The sequence below is a fragment of the Tilletiaria anomala genome (genome assembly GCF_000711695.1).
Source record: "Tilletiaria anomala UBC 951 chromosome Unknown K437scaffold_1, whole genome shotgun sequence".
NCBI classification, from domain to species: Eukaryota; Fungi; Basidiomycota; class Exobasidiomycetes; order Georgefischeriales; family Tilletiariaceae; genus Tilletiaria; species Tilletiaria anomala.
The window spans coordinates 342361-368593 of record NW_013547021.1 but is presented as its reverse complement, the minus strand read 5'-3'; the positions used below and the strand labels follow the sequence as shown (position 1 = coordinate 368593).

The 26233-nt window shown below is 55.7% G+C and overlaps 11 protein-coding genes across 11 annotated transcripts; 5 read left to right on the top strand and 6 right to left on the bottom strand.

Moving 5' to 3' along the window:
- The first annotated feature begins 419 nt into the window (after positions 1–419).
- On the top strand, positions 420–2477 carry K437DRAFT_252983 (uncharacterized protein). Its single transcript, XM_013391011.1, has 2 exons — positions 420–1617; positions 1692–2477. The coding sequence occupies exons 1-2, from the start codon at positions 617–619 to the stop codon at positions 2461–2463; spliced, it is 1773 nt and encodes a 590-aa protein (XP_013246465.1). The 5' UTR covers positions 420–616; the 3' UTR covers positions 2464–2477.
- Positions 2478–2573: 96 nt separating this feature from the next.
- Positions 2574–5847, bottom strand: K437DRAFT_218789 (carbohydrate-binding module family 32 protein; the record flags this gene model as incomplete). The annotated part of the gene is made up of 6 exons (XM_013391010.1): positions 2574–3099; positions 3174–3420; positions 3513–3998; positions 4073–4281; positions 4352–4366; positions 4445–5847. 6 exons carry the CDS (start codon positions 5845–5847, stop codon positions 2574–2576), a joined length of 2886 nt encoding a protein of 961 aa, XP_013246464.1.
- A 1900-nt stretch (positions 5848–7747) lies between these two features.
- On the top strand, positions 7748–9584 carry K437DRAFT_3466 (glycoside hydrolase family 16 protein). Its single transcript, XM_013390913.1, has 5 exons — positions 7748–8396; positions 8465–8630; positions 8703–8786; positions 8856–9246; positions 9334–9584. The coding sequence occupies exons 1-5, from the start codon at positions 7862–7864 to the stop codon at positions 9499–9501; spliced, it is 1344 nt and encodes a 447-aa protein (XP_013246367.1). The 5' UTR covers positions 7748–7861; the 3' UTR covers positions 9502–9584.
- Positions 9585–9666: 82 nt separating this feature from the next.
- K437DRAFT_265668 (uncharacterized protein) lies at positions 9667–10424 on the bottom strand (the record flags this gene model as incomplete). Its single annotated transcript, XM_013391009.1, has 2 exons — positions 9667–10199; positions 10292–10424. 2 exons carry the CDS (start codon positions 10422–10424, stop codon positions 9667–9669), a joined length of 666 nt encoding a protein of 221 aa, XP_013246463.1.
- Positions 10425–12798: 2374 nt separating this feature from the next.
- K437DRAFT_3459 (uncharacterized protein) lies at positions 12799–14135 on the top strand. The gene is made up of 2 exons (XM_013390912.1): positions 12799–13394; positions 13480–14135. Exons 1-2 carry the CDS (start codon positions 12977–12979, stop codon positions 13992–13994), a joined length of 933 nt encoding a protein of 310 aa, XP_013246366.1. The 5' UTR covers positions 12799–12976; the 3' UTR covers positions 13995–14135.
- A 653-nt stretch (positions 14136–14788) lies between these two features.
- Positions 14789–16801, bottom strand: K437DRAFT_230453 (putative small subunit of ribonucleotide reductase). Its single transcript, XM_013391008.1, has 3 exons — positions 16198–16801; positions 15819–16057; positions 14789–15724 (listed from the first exon to the last, which is right to left on the bottom strand). The coding sequence occupies exons 1-3, from the start codon at positions 16558–16560 to the stop codon at positions 15019–15021; spliced, it is 1308 nt and encodes a 435-aa protein (XP_013246462.1). The 5' UTR covers positions 16561–16801; the 3' UTR covers positions 14789–15018.
- Positions 16802–17832: 1031 nt separating this feature from the next.
- On the bottom strand, positions 17833–20038 carry K437DRAFT_252977 (APG6-domain-containing protein). Its single transcript, XM_013391007.1, has 4 exons — positions 18895–20038; positions 18528–18824; positions 18183–18443; positions 17833–18091 (listed from the first exon to the last, which is right to left on the bottom strand). Exons 1-4 carry the CDS (start codon positions 19794–19796, stop codon positions 17932–17934), a joined length of 1620 nt encoding a protein of 539 aa, XP_013246461.1. The 5' UTR covers positions 19797–20038; the 3' UTR covers positions 17833–17931.
- Positions 20039–20159: 121 nt separating this feature from the next.
- Positions 20160–21558, top strand: K437DRAFT_230445 (tRNAHis guanylyltransferase). Its single transcript, XM_013391006.1, has 5 exons — positions 20160–20324; positions 20419–20598; positions 20668–20837; positions 20902–20990; positions 21053–21558. The coding sequence occupies exons 1-5, from the start codon at positions 20221–20223 to the stop codon at positions 21449–21451; spliced, it is 942 nt and encodes a 313-aa protein (XP_013246460.1). The 5' UTR covers positions 20160–20220; the 3' UTR covers positions 21452–21558.
- K437DRAFT_230442 (uncharacterized protein) lies at positions 21459–22168 on the bottom strand. Its single transcript, XM_013391005.1, has 2 exons — positions 21888–22168; positions 21459–21815 (listed from the first exon to the last, which is right to left on the bottom strand). Exons 1-2 carry the CDS (start codon positions 21992–21994, stop codon positions 21662–21664), a joined length of 261 nt encoding a protein of 86 aa, XP_013246459.1. The 5' UTR covers positions 21995–22168; the 3' UTR covers positions 21459–21661.
- A 361-nt stretch (positions 22169–22529) lies between these two features.
- On the top strand, positions 22530–23650 carry K437DRAFT_252974 (ribosomal protein 60S; the record flags this gene model as incomplete). The annotated part of the gene is made up of 2 exons (XM_013391004.1): positions 22530–22623; positions 22979–23650. Coding segments are annotated over exons 1-2 (329 nt in total), but the record flags the coding sequence as incomplete, so codon positions are not given.
- A 115-nt stretch (positions 23651–23765) lies between these two features.
- K437DRAFT_271525 (uncharacterized protein) lies at positions 23766–25486 on the bottom strand (the record flags this gene model as incomplete). Its single annotated transcript, XM_013391003.1, has 5 exons — positions 23766–24428; positions 24491–24799; positions 24864–25088; positions 25153–25357; positions 25447–25486. The coding sequence occupies 5 exons, from the start codon at positions 25484–25486 to the stop codon at positions 23900–23902; spliced, it is 1308 nt and encodes a 435-aa protein (XP_013246457.1). The 3' UTR covers positions 23766–23899.
- Between the last annotated feature and the right edge of the window lie 747 nt (positions 25487–26233).

Sequence of the window (26233 nt, the reverse complement as noted above, 5' to 3'; positions counted from 1 at the left end):
CAAGGCTCGTTCAGTTCTGCAATTCGCCTCATGGTTCCGCCAATGCGCCTCTTCGCAGGGCTGAGCGGTCGTCAATGGGAGCGGTGCGTTAGGCGCCATCCAGACTAGTCCAGACTCAGCTATCCGCTGCGGGCACGAAGACGAGGATCCATGACTTGATAACGAAGGACGGAGGAAGTTCGGAGTGTCGAGAAGATGGTAGAGAAAAGGATAAGAGGAAGCGATAAGAGGATGTTTCACTTTGTCTCGGTAGTGTGCGCCCGTGGCATGTCTGCTAATCTTCGCGTTTCTTTCTTTTTTTCCTGTGTGACTACTTGCGCGCCGATAAAAGAAAGAAAATAGACAATGGTCTGCAACGTTGAAGGCTCAGCGGGTCCGAATTCAGGTGAGAGATTGTCGTGCATAATCTCCAGGGTCGGCTGAGCGCCTAAACCGCTGCGCTTGTACACATACGCGAGACCGCCAGTGAGTCGAGGAGAGGCGGTTTGTTCGGTAACCGCCGCACCGCTGCTGCTCCGCCAACTCACATCTGTTCCCCAACTTCGCAAGCCAACAAAGGGGCGCAATACCCAGAGAGCCGCCTCACAGACCTCTTTGAGCATACCAAGTCTCAACGATGGCACTGCGACGATACTTCTCTGGTTTGATTGCTTCTTTGCTCAACACGTCTCCCAGAGACGGCCGCGCAGAGCTCGCGCTGACGCTGAACGAACGCCGAACCCTCGGCATTCAGCTCTTCGTCCTCGCCCTCGTCCTCCTCCTCGGCGTGGCCCAGTACGTCTCCGCAGGCGTCGCTCGCAGGTCCAAAACGACAACCTCTTGCAAAGTCTCTTTGGCGCCAATAGAGAAGAATGTCGCACGCGTACACTCGCTCTTTCTCTACCCAGTCAAATCATGCGCACCGATCAAGTGCTCACACCTGCCGCTGACGTACAAGGGCTTCGAGCTGGACAGACGATGGTGTTTTCTCAGGCGCAAACAGAACACGCAGGACCACGTCACTGGCGTCGCGGGCGACTGGGAGAAGATTACGCTCAAGACTGAGCCTCGTCTGGCTCTTATACAACCCTCTCTCTCGACAGGAGCCGCGGCCGACGCGAATGCAGATAATGCAGGTGCAGATGGAGAGATACTGCGGTTGGCGATCTCTCCCTACGCTCTCGCGCACGATGCAAGTTTGGCCACAAGGATGAATGAACAATTGTGCGCCAGCACGCCTGCTCGTCCGACCGATGAGATGCTACGCGCATGGCCCAAGATCGACCAGCTAGACATGTACGGTGATCCTGTACAGGGTCGCGTCGTCGCTTCAGCCTCATCCGAGACGCAACTCGAACCATCCCAATGGATGTCGCGCTTCCTCGGCTATGAGGTTAAACTTGTGTACTTCGACAGGCATGCACCCGGTGCGCAAAGACCTGCGTGGCCTTGGTACCTTCCCCGTAGCTCTGCCGGCTCTGCCTCTGGTTCAGTATCTGCTAAGGATGCCTCAGAGGGCAACAAAGTAGATCGATGGTCGTTAGCTCTGGAAAGAGGAGCGTATGTGAACAAGAGCGGACCGGGGAAAGGCGTCGAGTTCCAAGATGAATATCCTCTTTTGGTGACCAGTGTCGAGAGGTGTGCCTCCTGCATTCATCCTGCCTCGTGAGCATTACTGACATGTCGGTACTCTTTACCATTACGTTTTTCAGCATGGCATATGTACAGTCACAGCTCCAAGATGCAATTGCGGCACTGACGAAAGAGTCGCAGGTTCAGGGTAGTAATCTTCAAACAGACGGCCGCGGCGGCCGTCCCTTTGCAGGACTCGAAAAGGTTGCTCATTTGTACTCGCGGCCGCTTTTAGACACGCCGGCGACCTTGGCAGGCAAATCGGGGGAAGCGGCCGCTTGGGAAGCGGCCATCACAGCAACCCCCGCGGAGCTTGAGTTCAAGCGACACAACGGCGACCCATTGTCCATCCTTCGCTTTAGGCCTAACGTTGTCATCGCTTCTTCTCCTACAAAGTCGGCATCAGGGTCGGCTGCGGGGGCGGCGCTGCCACCTTTCGTCGAAGAGCAATGGGAAACCATGTGGTTGCACCCTTACGATCAGATGAAAGATCTGAACTCTTGTAACAATGGCGATCGCGGAAGTGGTGCCGACGAGGACACGGTTACAGCGCACATCAACCTCGTCACGTACTGCGAGCGCTGTACGATCACGACGCTCGATCCGGTGACGGGCGAATTCGACCGCGCCGGTATGCCGCTCAAGCTCATCGCGCGCAGTCACGCAAAGGACAAGAAGTTGTCCGGCCGCAAAATGGCCTGCTTTGGTTTGTACGCTGTGCCTCTGCCACTGCCATCCGGCGAGCAAGGGGAAAATGCGGCGCGGGAGGTGTACGGTGAGCTCAATGTCGGCGATAGCATCAGCGTTCGCCATCGGCCTGTCGCGCCCGAGGAATTGCTAACAGGCGGTTGAGGAATCCAGTTTAGGCGCGTTAAATTGTATTATAGATACACCACGTTCGCCTTGCGGCCTTACTTGTTGAGCCAAGCACAGCTTATTACAGAGGCACAAAGAGAAAGGCATTAAGATGAAATAACATTCACCTCGGCAACCGTGGCACCATGGCCGAACTCCGCGTTGGGCATCATGGCGCCTTCGATGACGAGCTGGACGTAGCGCGCCGTGGTGGCCTGTGCCAGCGGGACGTCGCTCGTGTTGCCGGCATTGATCGCGACGACGGCCGCCTGCACAACGTCGTACGGTGCACTGATCTGCACTTGCGTGGCATTGACAACGGGCGTCAGCGCGCTCGCGTCCTCGCCCGTAAGCACGTACAATGAAGTCGCGGGGTTTTTGCCCCAATTGATGTGCAACCGCGAAATATTCTGTGACGTGCCGAGGTCGATCGTCAGCGCCGACGCGCTGGCGGTATTCGGCTGCCAGAATGTCGCATTACTCCCGTCGATGGCGGCAATGTCGTAGCTGCCCGGAACCCATGAGACGTTGCTAGACGCCGTCTTGCATTGTGCCACATTGCCGGCGTAGGCGGGTGCCGCCAGGTCTACGCGTCGCGTCGGGACGCTTATGCTCTGGCCTTGTTCGAGCGTGCTAAGCGAGCAGGCAAGGGTCAGTGGTCGCGCATCTGCTGAAGATTCCAGGCCCTGCACAACTGTCTCACTCACTAATTACCTGCCGCTTTATTCGCGGGAGCAATCTCGATCTTGGCGGAACCACGTCCTGCGCGAAGGGTGATGATCGTTTCGCTCCCGCCGAGAGCCACGTCAAAAGTGTTGCCCTGAAACTGCATGCCCGCCACTGTGACGCCATCTGCAAGCTGCGGCGGTAGACTAGGGTCGAGGTAGAAGCGATCTGTATGCGTGCGGTACCCAGTGAAGCCGTGTGTCCAAGTTTGAAGGTACCCACCATGGCCTGTGGTGTAAAGGGAAGGAATATCATCGAGAGACAAGGGTGCTTAGCTACGATTTGCGGCTGCTGTTAGAACCCTGCTTTATTTCGCTCACCCGTCAGGAAGGTGTATGCAGGGTTGGTGCCGCCGTTCTGCGAGTAGATATCACTGGTCTGCTCGCTGAACTGCAGGAACGGATCGCGCGCATACGGTTCGGAGCTGGAGCGCAGGTACGTGAAGCTCTCGCAGCCGCTCTGCGCGAGCTGCGCAGAGTCGATGGAAAAGACGGAATAGGTCATACCGGGTCCGTTGGGAGACGTGGCGGTGCTGTAAAAGGTTAGATCGGCGAGAGGGTCGGCCTGCCCGGCGTACTCGAGCGGGTAAGTCAGCAGGACGACGTCGGCTTGCTTGACGGCCAGTGAAGCGTTGTAGCCTTCGAACTCCAATGTGATCGGGTTCCCAGTGTCTTTCGTCTTCAAGATCGTGATGTTGGCCAGGATGTCGGACCAGTTCGCAGACACCTGGTCCTGGTAGCCCAGGATACTGGCTGCCTCGATTGTGTCGCTGAGCACCTTGCTGATGCCCGCGTTAGTGAAGGCCGCTATGACAGGACACAAAGGGTCAGCGAAGAGAGCTCCCGAGATCACATGTTTGCCCGAGCAAAAGAACACAGACCATTGTTGACTTGGTTCGCGTACTCATCGGGGTCAGTCTCGTTGAGCGTGGTGTACGTCCCATCGGCGTTCTTGACGACTTGCGAAGCCCAAAAGTCGCTGACGGACTTCATGATGGGCCATGCCTCTTCTTGCAAGAAGGTCTTGTTAGCAGTCGCTTGGTAGTATTGCCATTGGGCGAGAGCGATGTCGTTGTTCAGGTGGTACTCACTGTCCATCGGGCGCAATCGGTAAGCCCTTGAGCTCGCGACAAGAACCTCACGCAACTTCAAGTACTCACTAATCGAAGCAGGGCCTGAACCGACACGCGGATGTGTGCTTTCGTTAGCCATGCATTTGTCCGCACCGTGCCGACAACGAGGCTTCGACTCACCCAATACCGGTGCAGTTACCGTAACGGAATGACACCCAGGGGTACAGGAGCCCAGAGCGGTTATACTGCTGTGCATTGAGCGTTGCAGCGCCAAAGAGCCTGTGGCGATAGTTGTTGATGCTCTCCGCAAAGCTGGGGAACAGGCTGAGTAGCGATGGATACATCCAAGTTTCTGCGTCCCAGAAAATGCCGCCGGCGTAGCTGTCACTGGTCAGGCCGGCGGGGGCGATCGAGTTGTCGCCGAGGCCCGTCGGCTCCGAGCCGCGGCGGACGTTGGCAAGGATGTGGAAGAGCGAGGCCCGCGTCGTCGCCTGTAGCGCGTTGAGCACCGCGTCATTGCGCGTGTTATTGACCTGCACATCCCCCCCCTCCGACCAGATGGTCTCCCACTCGGCCGTGTGCTCCGTCAGCAGCGCGTCCCAGCCGGCTTGCCGAGCTACGACGGATGCGTTCAGTGCCTGCACCCGCTCATTGGGCGTGTATGCGTCGGAGGAGGCGATGCCGACGTACTTAACGACGCTGACCGTTCCGTTAGAGCTCGCTGCGACGGTAAAGGACTGCGCGATCGTGGATGTGTTGCTTCCGAGGAGCGAAGCGACGTTAGCTGGCATAGTGACTTTCGCCAGCACCTGCGTGTTCGCCGTTGAGTCGCTCGAATTTCCGCTGGCTAGGATGTCAAAGGCAGAGAACACCCAAGCAGTGACGTTGGGAACACCGACCGGCTGCACCGAGCTGAAGATGATCTGATTCGCGGAACCTTCGACGCCGGACGTTTCATTCATCACCCGACGGGCCGCACTACCGTCCAAGGCATCGGTGATGACGACCGACGCGTTGGGCTGCAGCCCGGACACGTCCAGACGCAACACGCCGACGTTGGGACGCGCACGGTGAGCGTACGCCGTGTAACTCAGCCGCAGACCGCTGCTTTCATTCCCGCTGCCGGCACCCGTCCAGGTCAAGTTTGTCGATACGAGGCCGTCGCGAATCGACATGGATTGCGAGTAGTTAGAGATCGTGGTGGGTTCCGAGGCGGAGGAGTAGGTCGCATAGTCCTGTCCAGAGGGCACCGAGACGAAAAGGGAAGCCCAGGCGGGCAGGAGGGAAATCACCTGTTGGCCACCGGGGATGACGTAGTTTGTACCTGGTACGTCTTCGTTGGAAACCTGCGCATAGAAGCCAGCGACGGTGGTCCCCGTCTGTCGACCCGTGAAGAGAGGCCAGCCTTGGGTTCCATTGTGGAAAGTGGCATTGTTCAGCGTCGGCTGGAAGACCTGGTAGCCGACACCGGCAATGGGAAGGCGAGCTCCAATATATCCATTCGCGACGTATGGCTGGGGCTGAAAGGCGTCGGTGCTGGTGTTGTGCGTATTGGTGGTAAGAATGTAGTTGAATACGTCCATCGGGGCGTTCGCAGCAGGAGCGGTGCCCGAGCTTGTAGTCGCATTGACGCTGTCCAGGGCGTCTTGACGGCTCGAGAGGGACCGCTCGATGTGACGGCTGAGGAGCAAGGCATCTACATCGATTGGAGAGGCGTTGGCAAGAAGGCCTCCGGCGGCCGCCGTCAGCAAGGCAGCAGCAGTCGTGGCAGGGCGCATGGCGCGGGAAGCAAGGCAAGGCAAGGGGGAAAAGGATGAAGCTGTGACCCAGGGGCTGCGGCGAGGATGATGAAAAGGAGCAGGTAGCGCAGAGAATATATCCGTCAGCCCGACTCTCGGGGAAGGGCGAGCGTGGCGTTGGTGGATTGTGCAAGGCAGCAGGCTGTGGAGGTGGCATTGTATAAGTACTGCTTCATCTAGCCTGCGAGGGCTGTGTTGCGAGCGGGGAGATGCGATCACTGGCAAATCTTGACGCCGGCCGATCTGGCGACGGAGATAGGCACTGATCGACTGTGCGCCATGCGGACTGGGGAAGGGCAGGCTGGCCGTTAAGAAACCCCATCTCACATCAACCAGGAACACGGAATCATAGCAACACCTGTTTCAGGCTCCTGCGTAGTGCCCGAACTCTCTGCGGCTCCTAACCCCACACCCTCTCCCCTCCTCCTGTCCAGTCAATATCACACTCTCGATGTCACTATGGCCTGTTGCGAAACCGAAAGGTCTTGCTTCTCATGCTTGCCCTCTCGGCGGCGTTAGCGTATTCTCTCTGCAGAAAGCATCCGAATCTCAAGCAGACACTGACGGACGCTCAAGCGGCGCGCCCGCACTCCGCAGGCCAACCAACATAAGTCACCAGCCTCATCCTGCCTCACCTGCTGGCCGGTGCTGGCTCGCCTCTTGCTCAGTGGAAAGTCGGCGCGGATTGTGTTGTGCCTGCGGTTGTCGGATACGGTGAGCTCAATTCCTCCCAGCTTTTCCTTTTTCCTAATACCTCTGCTTCTGGGTATGAGTCGCAAAGCGGCCAAGCCCAAGCCAAACTCTGATCGATTCCAGACACGAGCAACGTCGTCCGCTTTTGACTACCTACATAGCTTACATACATACCAGCTGTTTGTCTCGAGACACAGTAGGGCTAGGGACGCGCAGGTCAGGGCCTAGCAGACCGCAGCGGCTGTTACATAGTGAGTACATGGTGAAGAAAAGTATTGGTCTCCAGCGACAATGCAATGTATCGCCATCGCTTCCAAAAAAAATAAAAAGAGGAGAGACTAAGCGCAGGAAGGTCATCAGTAACCCGAGTTCCGAGTTCCGAGTGTCTGTATTTACAAAGGGTGTGGTCATTGACGAGTGGGATTACATGGAGTTGGCGGTCCAACACATATTCGGCGTCATCATGTACTTCACCTACAGCAGACCTACCACGTCCATTGGCATCCTACCGAGGTGTGCAGCCCCTTCGCATCCTGCTCGGCATGTGGCTGTGAGAGGTCATGGCGGACCCCGTCTTAAAACGCTCTGTCCGATGGTGCAACGATGGGCGATGATGGGCGAAACCGCGGAACTCCTTGTGCGCGCCAGCCCCGCTGCTCGGCCGTTGTAAGACCGTTGGGGGCGCGGGACTGTAGACCTCAAACACCCCGTCATATTCAGTCCCACACGGCTCATGTCTGGTTTCGTTGGATGATGGCCCGATGATGACTGCAAAGCTCCAGCCCCAGATCTTTCGATGCCCTCGGCCCAACACGGCACGCGCAGTTTTCCTTGGCGCGATGAGATGTTGAAAGCGAGCTGGCTTGAATGGCCCATCCTCGTCTCTTTTGTGTGGCAATGGTGAAGAACAGTGAATACGAATCACTACCATCGCATCGTGGCGATGATTCCTGAAACATTGTCGTCGCATATGGGCATTCTCTCATGCATATAGCAATCACTCACACTTTGGAGCTAGATCTTGCCGTCCTTTGGCAGCCCTCGTTCGCTCGAACAAAGGCATTTTGCTGCCAGCGGCCACAAGCAGCTTCGCAAGAGGGCAGATATGCCCGTCTCACCACTCCTTCTTGCATCGCTGCTCCTCTCCGTGGTTGTCACATCCCAAGGCCACGCTCAGGCTAACGCACGGAACTCACACTCCCCTTCGCAAGCAGCACTCGCCTGGAATCCCGTGTCGGACCCTGCGGTCGACATCTTTGCCGCTGCTCAAGGCGCGGCGCCGTTGGTGCTTTCTCGCAATGAAGACGAAGAGATCGCAGGTAGTAGCAGCGCTAATCACACGGTCTGGACACCCTCCCTCAGACGCCATGCCGGCGACCTTTACCCACAGCGTCGTACCTGCAAGAAGCATCACAAAGGAGGCGGGCAGAGCGGAAGCGATGGAAGCTCAAGTGATGCTGCTGATGGCAGCAGTATTGGAAGTGGCAGTGCCTCTGGCAGTGGCTCAGGGAGCGATAGCAGTAGCGGTGGACCGCCTTCGTCGAACAGCGGGTGGAAGCTCGTAACGAAGCACCAAGGCAAGACATTTTTCAGCGGCTGGAACTTTTGGTCCTATTCAGACCCGACTCATGGCATCGTCGGTGGGTGGGCCTCGACATGCGCAGCAATGCTCAGGCGCTGAACCGTAACTTCATTCACCCTCAATCAGCCTACCAGGACCGGGAAAGCGCAATTTCAAAAGGGCTGGCGTACGTCGACGCGGGCGGCAACGCCATCATGCGCGCGGACAGCTGGACCGATCTGGAAAAAGGTGTTGGGCGGCCGTCCGTGCGCATTCACTCGAAGAAGACGTATGACGAAGGACTGGTGATTCTGTAGGTCCCAGTATTGACGGTTCGAAGAGCTACTACTCAATGCGCGCTCACGCCTCACATGCTCTACTGCAGAGACGTGAACGCCATGCCCTTTGGCTGTTCTATCTGGCCAGCCTTCTGGGGAAATGGACCGGATTGGCCAAATGGTGGTGAAATGTATGTTGGCACCTCGTGCGGGTAATTCGAAATTGCGAGCTGACGTGGTGTCTCTCTCGACAACATCAGTGACATCATCGAAGGCGTCAACGACGGCAAGGTCAACCAGTACACCCTGCACACCTCGCAAGGCTGTACGCTGGACCCAAACTCAGACTTTAGCGGCAAGCAGCTGTCCACGAACTGCTACGCGCTTGCGCATCAGAATGCTGGGTGTGCGATCAAGGACGCCAACGTGCACGGTGCCTCGTACGGCAGCGCGCTCAATGCGGCCAACGGCGGGGTATTTGCTACGCGCTTCGACTCGACCGGTGTGACGATCTGGTTCTTCAACAGGAACCGTATCCCAGACGACGTCAAGGCGGGCCAGCCAGACCCGGATCGCTGGATCGAGCAGGGCCTCAAGCCATCGGCGCAGTACAAGAGCGGGACATGCACGTTCAAGGACTACTTTTACAAGGTATGGAGACGTGCAAAATTGCCGCACTTGTCCCCACGTCGGTCCGCAGGCTGACAATTCGCGATTGACTCCATGGTCTGCTTGCAGATCAACTGGATCTTCGATATCACAATCTGTGGCGAGTGGGCCGGCGGCGTATATGCCTCCAGTGGCTGTCCAGGAACCTGCGCAGGGAGAGTCATGAAGGGCGAGAATTTCGCGAATGCGGTTTGGAATGTGACGTATGTCAAGGTCTTCCAGCAGCTTCCGCAGTAGCAGCAATGAGGGGTCGAAAGATCGTACGCATCCAGGGCACGAAGCATTTTTGTGCCGTCTTTGGTTCTCCACTTCTGTCGCAATGCTGGCACATGGACTGGGCCATGTTAGGTTGTAATGTATTCCCTGTTGTTGCAGCGCTTGCCTCGAGAGCTGGGCTAGCAGCTACGATGAAGGTGCCGGTGATGCTGATGCGCCGCGACTTGTCCAATTCCATCGTGTATCTTGCCCAATCTTTGGCCTTGGCTTTGCGCCCGCTTCCGCTGCAAGTTGTCTACTGATCTCCTCTCGTTCCTTCGTCGTCTCTTCCTTCTGTATGGCCTCCCTGATGCGCTCGGCCAGCAACGCTCGATCTTCTTCCCGGCGCTCTGCTGCCCTGCTCGCTTGCAACGTCGTTGCTGGCCGCCCGGGAACGGTGGTGATACTACTGAGCGTATCACTGGTACTTGCGCCCGTGCTCATACTTGTGCTGGGCGCGGGAGCATCTGATGCGGAAGGGCATAATTTTGTTGATGAGGGTGAGGAGGTGGAAGATGGCCCTGCGGCTGCACCGTAGTAGAGAGAGCCTGCGACTGCCGCAACGACGGTCAAGCCTTGCAAGCCGACACGCCAACGCAGGGCGCGCTGGAACTGATCGCGGTTGCCCTTGCGCAGGTGATTCGATGCCGCGATGAGTGCGCCACAAGTTAATAGGGAGCCTTTTGCGCGCGAAAATGGGTATTCGTCAGCACAAGCCCTCGACGTCCGCATGCTGCAAAATCGGCCAACGACAGGGGAGGGATACGCTCACCTATCGGGACCAGCGGCTGGTCCTTCATCTTGCGCCAGAACTTGTCTCGCGAAGATTCGGGGGCAGGAAGGTCGAGCAGCTCAACCTGTGCCACGCTCAGCTTCTCCTTCGGAAAGGTCACGGGTGACGCCATTTTAGTAGTGGCAGCGACAGCGGTCGGCAGGTGTGTGGAGAGCGTGATTTGGAACGTGATGAACAGCCGCCTCGAAGACCTTGTGTTTGCAAGCGTCAGAGGTTTGCCAAGCCGAAGCTGTGAACAGAGTTGTGTTACCAGAACATCAAAAGTTGACGAAGGCCTGTAATCATTAGGTTATACTTGGCATCGGTTTGAGCAGCGCTGCAGATTAGTCTGAACCAGATAGAACAAGCAGCAAACGCCAACCCGGAGTGATTAGGGTTCGTGTGCCGTAGGTACTACTCTATACCAAGGGACCAGTGTCTTCCGAGCCCAAACGCTTTAGGTCACCAATCCAAAATGACACTTCGAATCCCGAGACCAATTATTTCTCATTGCCACTTCTTATGACTCTCCACTCATTGTACTCAGTCTGCTCTCCACGATCCCCGAGGCTTCCAGCTGATGAATGACATGAGGACGATGCAAGTATGAAGATATATGTGCATGGTACAACAGTGGTACAGTTCTACATACAATGAGGCAGAAGCATGAGGCTGCGAGCCAGGTACATGGAAGTGGAGCCACCAGGTATTCGACTTAGACCTGGCCGACACACCCGATATAGGAACCTAGCTTCCGCGTTCAACACAAAGTCTGTGAAGCGCTGGGAAGGAAGCTGGTGGAATGCGGGAACGAGGGTGAACCCGAACACGCTAGCAGGTTGACGAGCGCGCAGGGACAGGATATACTGGCAACACTCGTTCTACACATTCAATCACACATCCCAGGGCCCGTCCTGCCCTCTACACGCTCCCATGTAGGGCCACGAGCCATTTCCCCTGCATCTTCTAGCATGTGCGTCGTCCTCTATGAGATTGACTGCTGCAGGTAACTGCATGCGGCTGTTGAATACACAGCATGCCTACCAGTAGGCAGGCTGTGCGTATATTGGCCCTGTGGATGAAGGAACGTCTGTTGTCTGGTGCCAATCCGCAAGGGCTTGACTTGACAATCTGTCTCAGCACACTCATCGCATCTTCCAATGGGCACACTTCAGTTCAAAGCTCCAAAGGCCGAGGCCGTGCGAAAGAGCGTGTCTTGAGCACGACGCCCGAAGTTTCATGTCACTTGTATCCACGAAAGCATGGCGCGAGCTTGGCCCTCATAGCGCATAACAAGGGTGGAGAACATCGCGATGCGTTCATTGTGACATTCATGCTGTAGCGGGGATGGGAGAGACCCGACTGCAGATCGCGGTGCAGACCAAGTGCACCGTATGCATGATGCGAAGGTTGTGTGAAGCTGATATGCGAGACTGCATGATAGGGTTATGTGAAGACCATAAGATGATCAACGAAAGAGAGAGCTCCCTTGCTTTGAGCGGCGGAAAGCGGCACTGGGGGGTGATCTGGGCTTCATGTCTTGGCTCGGTGGAGCAGCGAAGAATATGTTTGCAGAGCGCCCAGGGGGAGACTATCAGATGCAGGTTCGTGACTTTTTGCCCGAGTTTGCCTCAGCTACAGCAGCTCTACTGGGTGCGACTCGCCCATGATCATCGAATTGTCAAGGAAATGTGTTGGAAGTTCGGTTGAAGAGCGCGTTGAATCCCGTGAATTTGGATCCTGCGTGGGCTGGCGGGCGCAGCGAAAGCCTCTTGGCGTCCCAGCCTTGCTTGGTATTTGCTGTATATTTTGCGCTGCTTGCAGACTGTGGGCACTTTCCCATACACCTGCAGGATTGCCAATATTCGGGGCTGGCGCTAGATTAGTGTCTGAAGCAGAAGCGCAGCCACACCTGCCGTCCAGCAGCCAGCGATGTGAGGGAGGCACAAGAGCGCGTAACCCGCTCACCCAGCAGCCCTGAGCAGCCGCCGCCTCCTGACGCTCCTGACCAAGTCTTCAGTACGCTCACCTTGCTGTTGTCTCCTGTTTCCAGCACCTTCGCTTCATCACCTCCCTCCCATCCTCTCCAGCTATCCGTCCAACCATCCGCCATTACCACACCCGCTCTCCATCCTCTCAGCCTCTCCTGCCCCCTCGGGCTCCGTCTCTCGACCTACCCGCGCTCTTTTGTTTTCCCTCGCCGTCTTCTATCTCACGCGCGAGCGCACCACACCGCCCGCCGTGTTTGTGTTTCGACACTTGCTCCCCCACACCACACACCAACGGTCGCAACATTTGCACCTCTATTACAAGGACAGCAAGAACGTGACTTGGAATTCCACAAGCCTCTCCTTCTTGCATACTTATTCCAGAACGGTCCCGCACACCCCTTCATTTGTTTCCTGTGTGTGGAACACGGACAAAGGTGCACAATCGTCCGCATTTGTCACATACTACCCATCAAAGGGGCACAGCCCTTTCTCATCCATCCGCCGGTCGTCACGCTCTCTCCTTTGAAAGCAAACCTTACGCTGGTGCCATTCACCTCGCTTCTTGATTCTCTTCGGCACTCTTCCAGGCCACACCTCTGAACGAGAGTCGTCGTGAATCAAGGGCTCCTTTGCGTTGTGGCCCGGAGCTCTTCATCTCCCTTGCACGTCTGGAATAGCCGCATCAGCAGCAACCATGAAGATCACAGCAGCACTCACGCTGCTTGCCGTCAGCATCTCGCTGTCGGAGGCCAGCCTCTCGTCCAGCAAGCATGCTTCTCCCGCCCAAGGCCTGGACGCGGCACGCAGGCACCACGCCAAGCTCGCCGAGCGCGCCTCTATGTCCGCCGTGAAAAATGTGACGGACGTCGCAGGGATGCTGCAGCTCTTCAAGCGCGGCGGCGAGTGCTCGGGCCATGGGACGTGGTACAACACCGAGACGGGCAACGCAGGCGCCTGCGGCTCGATGCTCAGCAACAACGCCTACACTGTCGCACTTGCCCAGCCTGCCTGGGGCAACCTCAACCAGAGGTTTTCTGGCTGCAACAGTGTAATCACCATCACGGCCAACGGCAAGTCGCACACAGCTAGGATTGTCGATGCCTGCCCGACTGGTAGGTACACTTCTTTCCCCTGTCTCTCGCGCGTTAGCAAAGAGGAAGGAGCTGATCGTGCAATCTCCCTTACCTCCTTGATTAGGCGGCGGAAACTGCGGCAGTGCATGCGACTTGGACATGTCGCCGGCGCTTTTCGACTTTTTTGCTCCTCAGAGTGTCGGCAAGATGCCCATATCCTGGACGTACGGCGGGGACGTCGTCAAAAACGTCGTGCACGCCATTAGCGGCAACGACGGCAACCGGAAAGAATCAACCTCATCGAGCTCGTCCGACGACGCTGCCTCGCGCGCCAGCGCTGCTGCCTCGCGCGCCTCTGCGAGCGCCGCTGCCTCACGCTCGTCTCTCTTGGCGTCCAAGTCGCGCGCATCTGCCAGTGCCGCTGCATCGCGCTCGTCCGTCAGCGCCGCTGCGTCGCGCTTGTCCGTCTTGGCGTCCAAGTCACGTGCGTCGGTCGCCAAGTCCAAGTCAGAGAGCGAGGCGTCCGCGTCGCGCTCTGCCGCCGCGGCCGCGGAGAGCTATCGCAAGGCAGACAAGAACATCATGTACCTCAACAACATTCTCGACGCATACGGTAAAATGGCCCAGCAGGCGCACTAAGCAGTTTTTGCTCGACCGTCCCCACGACCCTTGTAGTGATTGACTCGCATCAGGGCGTGAGGACGTCATTCTGCATCAGCCTTCGCGCTCTCCCTATTCGGCAAGGTCACCCGCGCCGGTCGTTGGTGGTCCGTCTCTTGGCTCTTCCCGTTCAAGGCATCTCGGTCCCTGACGCTGGCGCCACACCATTTAGACGGTACACAAGCTTGAACCCACCTAGGCATCGATCAGCTCATTCACACGATACCGTTTCATCTCGCTTCCCTCGGCATATGCTCCCCATCACCGCGGACGATCTTTATACTTTTTTCTTTCTTTCTTTCTTGCTTCCTTTCTTTCTCCATACATCAAACGCATGATGTCCCTCTTTTGCTCCGAAAAGCTGTGGAACGGGATTACCCGCATCGCCGCTGCTTGTGGTCGGGTCTTGGGCGCTATACAGCTTTCATTCCGTTGGTACCAATCGCAGATACCAATGCAGTGCAGGGCAGTGCAGCGTCCTTCTACCCGCTTCCGCAACAATATTGTCTGTATACGCATGCTGTAGTTTCGTATCCGCTTCGGTTTCCATTTCAAGTCTTTACTTCATTGCATGGTGTGCCATCCGATTGCACTTCACCTCGCCCTTGTCAAAGCCATGTGCCTCAAAAGCGCTGAACTGGTGAACGCGGACGCGCTGCCCATGTATGCAACTGAACGAGGCATAACGCCAACAGTTCAACGGTAGGTATCTGGGCAACCCCCCCAAACGCGCATACAGAGAAACAACAAATCCGTCGGGCATTGCCGACAATAGACGTCGAGGGATGATTTGCAGGAAGCAACTATAGTACAGATGGTTCATGTGAAACTGTTCGCGGTGGTGCTAGTGATAGGAGTGGATCATCTTTATATAACAAAGGCTGTACATCCACGGAACAGGGTGCGTCGTGGTAGTGTCTGCGGGTGTCTGCGTATAAGGCGGCAACGTGACGGAGTGATCTCGAACAAAACGAGAGGCAGGGAGTGTATGCGCTGCGCATGCTCAGAAGTCCTCTTCGAGGGAAAAGTCGTGAACGCCTTGCTGGACACCCGTGTCGGCGTTGTCGCCCTCGACGCGGTCCTTGCGTGCGACACCGGCCTTTGCGTATTCCGCGACCTTCTTCTCGAAGAAGTTGGTCTTGCCTTGGAGCGAGATGTTCTCCATAAAGTCGAATGGGTTTATCGAGTTGTAGTGCTTGGGGTTGCCGAGCGCTACGAGCAGGCGGTCGGCGACGAACTCAATGTACTGGCACATCAGCTTGGCGTTCATGCCGATCAGCGCAACGGGCAGCGCGTCGCTCAGGAACGACTGCTCGATCGAGACGGCCTCAGTGATAATTTTGAGTACTGTGTCCGGGTGTGCCCGCTTCTTAAGGTGGCTGAAGAGCAGGCAGGCAAAGTCGGTGTGCAGCCCCTCGTCGCGGCTGATCAGCTCATTGGAGAAGGTCAGGCCAGGCATGAGGCCGCGCTTCTTGAGCCAGAAGATCGACGCGAACGAGCCAGAGAAGAAAATGCCCTCGACGGCGGCAAATGCGACGAGACGTTCAGAGAAGGACGCGCTTCGGTCTGAGATCCACCGCAACGCCCAGTCTGCTTTTTGCTTGACGACCGGGATCGTCTCGATCGCGTCAAAGAGGAACTCTCGCTCAGTGGGATCGCGGATATAGGTGTCGATGAGCAGCGAGTAAGTCTCAGAGTGAATGTTTTCCCTGCACAGGCCGCAAGAAAAGGGAAGAAGCGTGAGTGGTCTGCACTTGCATCCACGGGGCTACAGAGCAAAACAGCTTGCCAGCACGTGCTCACATCATGATCTGGAACCCGTAGAAGCATCTCGCTTCCGCAGCTTGCACCTCGCTACTGAATCGTTCCACAAGGTTCTCGTTGACAATACCATCCGAGGCAGCAAAAAAGGCGAGCACGTGCGAGACGAAATGACGCTCGTTGTCGTTGAGCTTGTTGTCCCAGTCGTGCATGTCTTTTGAGAGGTCGATCTCCTCGGCGGTCCAGAAGGATGCTTCTGCCTTCTTGTACATTTGCCAGATCTGCATGATGCAAAGTGGATACGTAAGCTCACCTATATCGCCACCAAATATAACCTCAAGGGAAGAGCAGGTGTCGCCTCTGACGCGTCCTTGAGTGGGCTATCCCGACGCGTCGGAGTCGGATCTGCGGGCCAACTTACCTCGTGGAAGCGGATGGGGAAAAGGACAAAGCGACGCGAGCTCTCGATGAGCAGCGGCTCCTCCTCCTCTGGAAGGTCTACCTCGCCTACAAAGCGGTTCTCCATCGTATCGAGCGGGTGCGAGGATAGGGCGTTGATTTTGGCCGTCTCATCGGCTGCGGACTTTTTGCTGCTTACGTCGAGTACTGTCTTCTTAGCGCTAGTCGCGGCCATGTCGGCAGACTTTGCGTCTGCGAGAAAGGATGCATTGGCAAAGATGTCCTTCGTGCCCTTCTTGACGGGCGAGTTGACATCCATGCTGGCAAGGCCGTGTGCGACCTTTTTCGAAGGTGTATCGTGCGGCTGAGCGACGACGGATGACATGATGGAGGGAAGGAGGGAGAAGAAGCGAAAGATACGCGTCTGGATGTGTGACGCGTGGACGTGTTGAGATGCGGGATCGAGGCGAAAAGCAGGCGTGATTTCTCGATGGCGAGGCGTCTACTTGAATTCAGCAGTAGGTGGGAGATCTGCTGTGAATGCGATTGATGTCAGACGACAAGGCATGCAAGGTATTGTGCGTTATAGATGGTTGGGCCTTGTGATTGAGGGAAAGGGGGGAGGGGGACGATTGGATGAAAAGAGAGGGATGAAAGAGGTTAAATAGGTCATTCTCAGTGCAGCAGCGAACATAATACACGCGCCTGCGAACGCCTGGCGGAGAGAAAGGGCACGCAGTTGGCACGGCAGCACAGAGCAGCGCCAGTCGCACAGGGCGGGCGACGCGTTTTCGTTACGCGCTCACGCGCCGCCAACAGACACCTAGCACGAGAGAGAACGTATAGAGTAGGTTCTCAATCAGTATATGTAACGCGACGCGTATCCCCGTCCCGTACGCAACCAGTGCCCAGTCTGACGCCAGGCCCACAGCAAAGGGCGCAACGAGCCCGGCATGAAACAAGGCAGAGATGGCACACGCACACTTAAGAATGCCACTCTCAAATCTACCTTCTGGTCATACATAGGAGACATCGCAGTTGTGGTCAAGCGCCCTTGCCGCCTCTTCGTTTGCGAGTGTGGGATCCGAGAAGAGGAATGCGGCAGTCCCCAATCGTCCATCAGATATGTCGCTGCGATCCCCACGCATCCCATCAGATTATGGATGGTACACAAGGCTGCATCCTCATCTCGATGACCGAGATGTGCACGCACTACATATATGTATATACACAGGCGCAACGAAGTGGTTGAAGCATGAGCCCATATGCGCCTGATCGATAAGGTCGATCAAACGCTAGCATCGAGCAAGCGCGTCGCATCTCGTTGGTACTGATTTTCGTCGCGAGCGCACCGACTTCATGTTCAAATGCTGGTCAGCTGCATGAGACAGACCGTCAAAGCTCCAACGCATCTGGGCCCTTATCCACCGTCGCATCTGCATTCTCTCTCTCTCTTCTCGCGCTGCTTAGCCGGTTGCTCGCAGTTTTGTGGTAGGCATTGACTCAGTCGGTTTTGCCGTCGCCACAACTTGTAGCCATCGAGAACCTAAAACTGGTCATCCCTTCGTCCTGACGTCGTGCACGTAAAAGGTTCCGCTCCACACTGGTTGAAGGACATATGTATGAAAGCCAGCAGGGTGCAAGAGAACGGAGTATACTGGTATTTGTCAGTGTAGTTTATGCCCAACACATCGTGGGGAGGGAAGAATACAAAAGGCAGGCATACAACATCATATTCTTTCTCGCAGCTGCTCAATCAATCTGAGCGATTCGTTTCTTCGCTATCTTCCGAGTCATTGACCACCCAGCTCATTAGCAGCTTCAGGGTCAAGAGCACATGTCGTAGTGCACGCGTCCACGACTCCTCGCTGCCGCTACGCTTGATCGACACTTCGCCAATTTTGTCCTTGTTGATGCTTCACCAACACACGCATGCGCACCCGAGTGAAAGGGATAAAAGTCAACATTCAGACTATCCCTCGCGTACCGATCGGAGTGGAGACTCACGTGTGGGGAAACCTGGGAGGGTCGTCCCGCGCACTGGCGAATTCCATCATCTGCCTCAGGCATTCCATGAACGCCTCCATGCCGCGGTCGAAGCTCCTGCCTCGACCAGAAAAGAGCGTGTCAACCGACCAGGCGTTCGAGTAGTACAGCTCATAAATGTCTCCTCGTATGTTTCCGGCGGCGCTGCCGCTGCCACTTGCGGTCGAGTTGGTGCTGAGCCTCTCGATGGACGAGAAGGATCCTTTGGGATGGAGTTTGTACCTGAGAAGACAAGCCAAGACGTCAATTTGCCTATCCTTAAGATTTGCAGGCTTGTAAAACAGTCATCTGCGAGCGTGGGCTCACCCTTTGAACTGAAGGCCGCACTTTCGAGCCAGCGTGTCAAGCAGCAAGACGACTTGCCCCCACGCAGCATTAATCTCGGCCCAGTCGACATTCACCGAGCTGCTTCTTCCCAGACGCAGTCCGTTGATTGTTGCGAACCCGGCATCGTGGCCTATCGAGAAAGCATCATTGTACACATTTGTTCGCCGCAATCTGTCGAGCAACGCAGTGTCCAGCGCGATCGTCTGCTCCAGAGAAGAAGCTTCTCCCTGAAGCTCGTTGAGCTGTAGGTTTGCTTCGTTGTAGCGGACCCAGAAGCTCAAGGGAGCAACAGCTTCCTTCAACAATCGGCGAGTGGGTATGTACACGTCGAGCCGACCGGACTCACTCGTTCTCTTCAGCTTCGAGCGCTTTCTCTTCCTCTGCAATTTGCTCCAGTTCCTTTTCAACCTCCGCCCGCTCCTTTTCACTTGCGTACAGCGCACGCCGAGCTTCCTCTTCTTGGTCCCTCAGCGACTTGATCTCTTTCTTCAATTCCTCCAAATCCTCCACTCCGACCTCGGACTGGTGTTGCTCATACTGGGACATGACCAAGTCGAAATGCTGGAATGCATCCCTCTCCTTGCGTAATAAGGTCGTCTCAGCCGCCATCAACTCCAACAATTGGTCCGTGCATTCCCTGCAAAGAGGATGATGGATCTTGCGATTACCTGCTCTTCTAAGTACGTCGTCGTCGCTTTTCCCGTTTACAGTTTCGGCCTCGTGCTCCCGACCACTACTTTGTGAACCCTTTCGCCAAGGATCCGGAGGGTCAACAGCTGGAGTAGGCTCTGGAGGGTTGTGCGAGTTGAGCAGGTCCAGTAACTTGAACCGCACTGCGAGATTTGCTGTGAGGGAGTTTGCCCGTGGCTTGGAATCGCTTTCATGGGTTCTTTGGTTCTGCTCCATTCCAGACGTATCCCCTGTCGCCCTTGCAGATTCACCATCACGCAGCCGCTCTGGAGGAAAAGCCTTGCTCTTTTCTCTCTGCCGTGGACTCAGGCTCGGCTGGTCGGTGCAGCTATTGCCTTGCGGAATGGGAACGAGATGGTATGTCGAGACACCTAGAAGGCCGGTGATTCCGGTAGCGACAAGTGCGCTGCTGGTGTCGAAACGGGCGCTCCCCGTCGGAGAAGAGCCGGACCCTGACGAAGACAGTGCATTGTCAAATGTACTGATCGCGTTGGAGAGGGAAGCAGATAGTGACAGCTCCTTCTCGCAGCGCTCGCAGTGAAACTTGGAACTTGGCATCCTGGCAGGCTTGAGGTGCCATGTGGGCCGCGCTCTCGTGGACGCCGAACTCCGCAATGCAGCTCCTCTCGCAAACAAGCCTCGGGTTGCCCACCCTCTGCTGAGGCAAGTTTATGGTCCGGTCCCGGTTACTGAGAGTATGGCATGGCGCACGCTATGGGTCGGTGTGCGCAGCCACGATGGCAGTCCTTGGTTGGTCAATGCACAGTGCACACAGCCAATGGACTCATCATCACTGCAGCCGTCAGCGGTGAGCGCGTGAGCCGTAGCCAGAGCAGCGGAAGCACGGCGCGGTTGTAAAATAGCGATCGAACTTCAAGACATGGACCCACATCTCGTCTCACTTTTGCAGAAGGCTGCCATAACTAACACATTCATCTAAAGATCCTTGGCTACATGTGGTAATGTAGCTTGCAAACGCAACATGGCGGGCTCAAAGTATGCGTATGTGCGCAGCTTCGAGCTGCCGGACCCGATTCTTCCAAATGTGTTCATGGTAGTACGCATTGACGGTAAAGGCTTCCACAAGTGCGTTACATTATTTTCGTCTCCAATGTTTGCATTAACCACGTGCTATATCCACTGCCCGTCCCCGCTGATACTAGCTATGAACATGTGACAGATTTTCTGTAGCTCATGGATTTGCCAAGCCCAATGATGCTCCAGCGCTGGAGCTCATGAACCATGCTGCGCGACACGTGATGCAAGAGCTGAAAGGCGAGGTGGTTTTGGCCTTTGGCGAGAGTGACGAATACAGCTTCCTGCTGAAACGGCAATGCACGCTCTACAATCGAAGAGAAAGGTATGTAAAGGACAGAAATGATATGCTCCATACACACAGGTCTGACGGTTGATGGTGTTGATCATGCAGCAAAATCGTGACCCACATCGTCTCTATGTTCACCGCCGGCTATGTCTTCAACTGGAGCAAATACTTTCCTGACAACCCGATGCTGCAGCTACCCTCCTTCGATGGGCGTCTTGTGGTATATCCTGGCATTCAAGAGGTGCGGGATTACTATGCCTGGCGGCAAGTGGATAGTGAGAATTTCTGACCGAAAAATATTGTTGTCTGACATTGAGCTGAGCATGCTTGCCCCTTCAGCCCACATCAACAACCTATATAACACCACATTCTGGGCACTCATTCAAGAAGGTAGCCAGACGGAAACACAAGCGCACGAGACCCTACAGGTATGTTGAAAGCGAAGCAGTTCGGAGTTGTTCATCGCTGATGTCGCAAGGCTCTCCTCTAGGGTACCGTCTCGGGTGACAAAAACGAGATTCTGCATGCCCGTTTTGGCATCAATTATGATAAGCTGCCGCCGATGTTCCGCAAGGGCACAACAATCCTATGGGCGCCTAAGGCTCCCACTCGAGACCATGCCATTGCAGAGGCGAAGGCGATCGAAAGCACACGCCCCTCTGACGACCAGGTACGGCCCAAGGCCAATTGGAACGCGTCGCCCTCTGCGAAAGTCAAGAAAGAACTCCGAACCATGCACGTCGATATCATCGGCGACGCTTTTTGGAAGGCGCCTCAAGGCGTGCCTGCAACTGCAGCATCACCGTCCTCAACTGCTTTATTGTCGGAACCATGGTCTGACCCTCTGCGATTAGATCCAAACGTAACTGCGTTCGGACTTCTAGACTAGGATACCAAGCTGGGCACAGGAACGAGGGTTGATTGCAATGCTTGGACATGTTGTACAATAGTGATGCTGGCAGCTGTATCAGTAGGCAAATAGTCGCGGGCAAATCGAAAACGCTCGTTTGGAGATTGACGGCAAGAGTGGTGACAGCTTTAGCATGATCATTTGAGAGAGCAATTGATCATAAAGATGGTCGGACCGGGCACAGCCGGCTCAGATCTTGAACCCGAGGCTGGCCATGCACTCGCGATGCCGCCGCACGAGCTCTTCGCATTTCTTCGCTGACTCTCCGTGCTCCTCGACGCTGTGGCCAAAGTTGAAGAAGCAATCATCACGCGCGGCCTTCGTTTCTGGGCAAGCGCAACAACTGAAAAGAAAGGGGTTGCCACAAATCGCGCGTCAGCTTCATGAACCGTCACGACCGCTGGCTAACACTCACGGCTTAATTCCCTTTGGATTCAGCGGCGAGACATGCTTCGATGAGGTGTCAGGGTTGCTGACGGTTATAGCCCGCGAGGAGGACAGAGATTCTACTTGTGCCGCCATGTTGCCGTAGCTTTCGAAGAGTGTGAAGCCTGTGCAGCCTAGATGTCACCTTTTACGCGCATTCCCTTGCTACAGGCACATGTGGTCCATTCGAACAACCAGATCGCAGATGCGAGACCTGCAAAAGGCGAATGGAGAAACTTATCTACGTTCGATCGGCGCTTTAGATTCAATAGTCCTGGAGTGAGTCGTGACCAAAAAAGCATGTAACCGGCGGAAGGCACAAGCAGCATAATGCCACTAGTAAGCTAGGAGCAAACCGGATGATCGTAGTTCAAGTATTTAGTTCTGAACAACCAGACCTAGCACCTAACCCTACTCGAATGTAAGGTGCCGTGAAGAGGCCCCTATGTAACCCGGGACTCCCCCCGGACTGAAAGGGCTTCACGTGCCGCAGTCCTTGCGCCCACCTGCATGCACCTTTCTACAGCTCACCTTCGTGACCCGCCGTGCTGTCACTCGCAACGTACTTCTCACGCTGTAGCAATTCGAGCTACTGTCACATCAATTCCATCCCCAGCAATTGTTTGAAGGATCATCATCAAGCAAACGTCGTCACAATGGCTTCCGCAGAGCTCGCCGCTACCTACGCCGCCCTCATTCTGGCAGATGAGGAGATTGAGATCACCGTGAGTATCGACGTTGTCAAGGCTTCCCCAGGTAGTAGTGGGGAGGAGCTCAGTGGAAGGCAGGGGGCGGGAACAATGAAGAGGGCTGAGAAGAACGAAAGGGATGCCAGTAGCAATGAAAAGCCGGCAGCGCACTTTTGCGGGAAAGCAGCACGACATTAACACACAAGAAAGCTCGCTGCATGGCTCGAGATCTTGGCGTAGGCCCTCGAGGGAGAATGGCATGGGATCGAGTTTGGTCACGCATCGAAGCTTGAGTTATGGGTGTTTTCGTCGCCATGGGTGCTCGCAATGCTAGAACGCGCAAACCAGTCTTACTAATTCGCCAATCATATTCCGTCCGTTGTACTCTCAGGGTGAGAAGATCACCCAGCTGACCACCGCTGCCAAGGTCGAGCTCGAGCCAATCTGGGCCAACCTGCTCGCCAAGGCGCTCGAGGGCAAGAACGTCAAGGAGTTGCTCTCAAACGTTGGTGCCGGTGGCGCTGCCGCCCCGGTCGGTGCTGGCGCTGCTGCTGCTGGCGCACCGGCAGCTGCCGCCGAGGAGAAGAAGGAGGAGAAGAAGGAGGAGGAGAAGGAGGAGTCCGACGACGACATGGGATTCGGGCTGTTTGACTAAATGTAGTCCGGACCGCTCAGCATTCAATTCACCCTTGCCTTTTACTCGCATTTTGTCGGATGCCATCTCCCGCCTGGAATCGGTTTGTAAATATCGGAGGCGTCGTGGCCAAAGGGGCTACGATTGGTGGAAGAACTCTGAGCCGGGCGTGTAGATTCACAGTTTCAGCTTGACCATATGGACGGGCGGGGCTGCCGCAGGCCAACTATGCACCATCAACGACCTTGCTACCCATGCAATTCACCCACCTCGGACACCCTATCGCCGCGACGACTTTAAAGATCTCTGCATCCGCACCCAACGCGGACAGGTTACTTCTCGACACATTCCGACTACTCCCGCCCTTCGCAACACCTTGTAAAGTAGACCTTTGCGGTTCATGTCGACCAACAATCTATGGCACGAAACACGCAACTGACTGGCATATGAGAGGGAAAGTTCTTGTTGACTTGGGACGAGCTGGTGAATTCAAATAGTGTGTTGCTAAAGTACAATGCTGGATGCTTGAGTGATAACTGTTTCAGCGGAACAAACTTGCTAACTGCGGACGAATGGAAGCTATGAATTGGAATCGGTCACTTCGGGATGCATACAATTTCCTTTCGGCGGTTGCGTTCGACTTTGCTATCACAAGCGCAAGGATGCTAGCTGCGCAGCTTACTTGCCGTTCTTGCCTTTCTTCTTCCGGTTCTTGTGCTTCTGGCCTTGACCATGGCCATGCCCTTGACCACCAGAGCCACTGGCATGATTTGCGCCGCCAGAATTACGGTTGTCCTCTGCGTGCTGCCCATGAGTGATTTTGTCGTAAAATGACTCTTTCTGCACGTCACCAGCCAAGGGCGCCGGGTCATTGGCCACGTCGCTGCCAATGCGAGATGCGATGTCGATGCTGTGTTGGCCGAATTGGCTGTCCTCTTTTGGCTCGATCTGGACCGTAGCCGCGACAGGCGAGTGCGGTGTGCTGTCGTTTTGCGGCGGCACCTCGTCCGTAGCCTCAGATTCGGGCACGGCTGATTGCGTGGCGAGATCAGCTTCCGCCTCGTGCCTCTTGCGCTGCTGTGCGTTATCGTTGCTGCTATCCGCTGGCCTCTTCTTAAGCGAGGGCATATAGATCGAGTCATCATCATAGGATAGAAGATAAGGCTTGGGCAACGCGAGAGCTTTCGGTAGGAAGGCGTTGACAGTGCTGCTCGTCTCGCGTTTATCAGCACTACATCCTGATGGTATCCTCGAGAGTGAAAAACTCACGCAACGCCCTTTTGCGATATCCATTCGGCCAGCTCCAAAGGTCTCTTCGCAACACTGGTGACGAAATTGACCGTCTTCTCTCCGTAACCATGTGCAAGGTTCATGCCATCATCAATACCGCGATGTAGGCCCGCTTTGACTGTTTGAGGGACAATGTGGTCCGCACGAGTGCCGATCGACTTGGCTCGCGGCTCGACAGCGTCAAATGCGTGGCGAGCTGAGGTGCGGAACGAGCGAGTGAATTTGAAGAACACATTCGCGACGGTCAGGACGATGAAGGATACGATCGGAGCGAATAGTTTGACATAGCTGTTCAGGACAGAAGTGATCTCAGCGTACTCCGAAGTTAGCGGTTTGATGCTGGACTGCTCACATATTGCCCGCGATGGGAAAGGTCTTTATCAGCTTCTCAGCGTACCATTCATCTTCAAACCTGGAGACGAGCAGCCGTTGATCAATCTCTCCCACGTTGTCCTGTTTATCGACGCCGCTTGGGGCCTCAAATATGATCGTGGTGCGCACGGGCATGGCCAGCTCGAAGAAAGGGAAGAAGCGCGGTTTTAAGAACCGAATTGCTTCTACTTTTGCGATCTTCTCGCTTGGTGCACGAAGTGCACATATTTAGCGCTATCATTGCGATATATATCGATGAATGCACTCACCCAGGTTCGAATGATACTGATCTCTCATCCAGAAGAGCGGCCCGTCCGGCGCCAAATGAGTTGAGAAGGTAAGCCACGTGTTTGATTCCACTGGCACCACGTAACTGGAGACCGTGGCCCTTGTAAGTGGAGTGCGCGGCGAAGTGCGTGTTGATGGCAGAGTTGAATAAGACCGGATCTTTGCTTAACAGGTTCTTGGCCAGCACTGCAAGACACGTCGTAGCAGCGATGTCAGAATCCACGGACAGCAATTGTAGCTATGTGTTTGCTTGCGCTTCGCGCGTACACACTTACGCGGCACGGACTCCCTGGCGTTGTCAACGGTGATGCTCATTGTGCGCTCGTTGCTTTGAGGGTGTAACGTGTTCCGATTTTCGAGCGCCGTGGAAGGGAGCAATATGGTGCACATTGCAGAGAGATATTGTGCAAGAGTTGGGGCGAACAACCTTAAGCTTTATATATCCCTTACAGCCGAAAGCGGGGGAGGACAATCCATCAATTTGAATTAGGTATGTTTATGCGCTCTGTGCAAGTAGGTGCCATGTGAGTGGAACAGACGTGAAAGGGGGCACATGCCATTGCCTGGAAAGAGCGGGAACGGTGCGAAAAGCGAGATGACGCAGCAAGTGGGGGAGGGGGAGGATCAGCCAGAGAGATGAGCCAGAAATGGGGGTCCCCAGATGGCGGAACTCGACGACGCCGTGATATGCTGTGCGCATGTGGGGTCACGCACTGCGCGACTGATGCTGAGCGAACCCCACAACAGATCGGAGAACGAGGCCGTGAGGGGAAGGAGGCCGCTGGGAACTCTGTTCGGGGATGGTGGCAGAAGCGAGGATGCTCCCCTCCGCGCGTAGGACTGGCTCGAGGTCAGGCATGCGTCCAATTTGCAAGTTATTCCCATTTGATCTTCCAGTCGCTCAGCGCGGTGTGACGCGTGACGAGGGAGGCACAGGGACCCATGCGTGGCTTTCATGGCACCTTCTACGTGACGACCCGCGGCAAGGACGCTGGGTCCACTGTCACCTTGTGCAATTCTATCTCACCTGTGGTGGACAATGGATGTGTCAGATCGAATTCA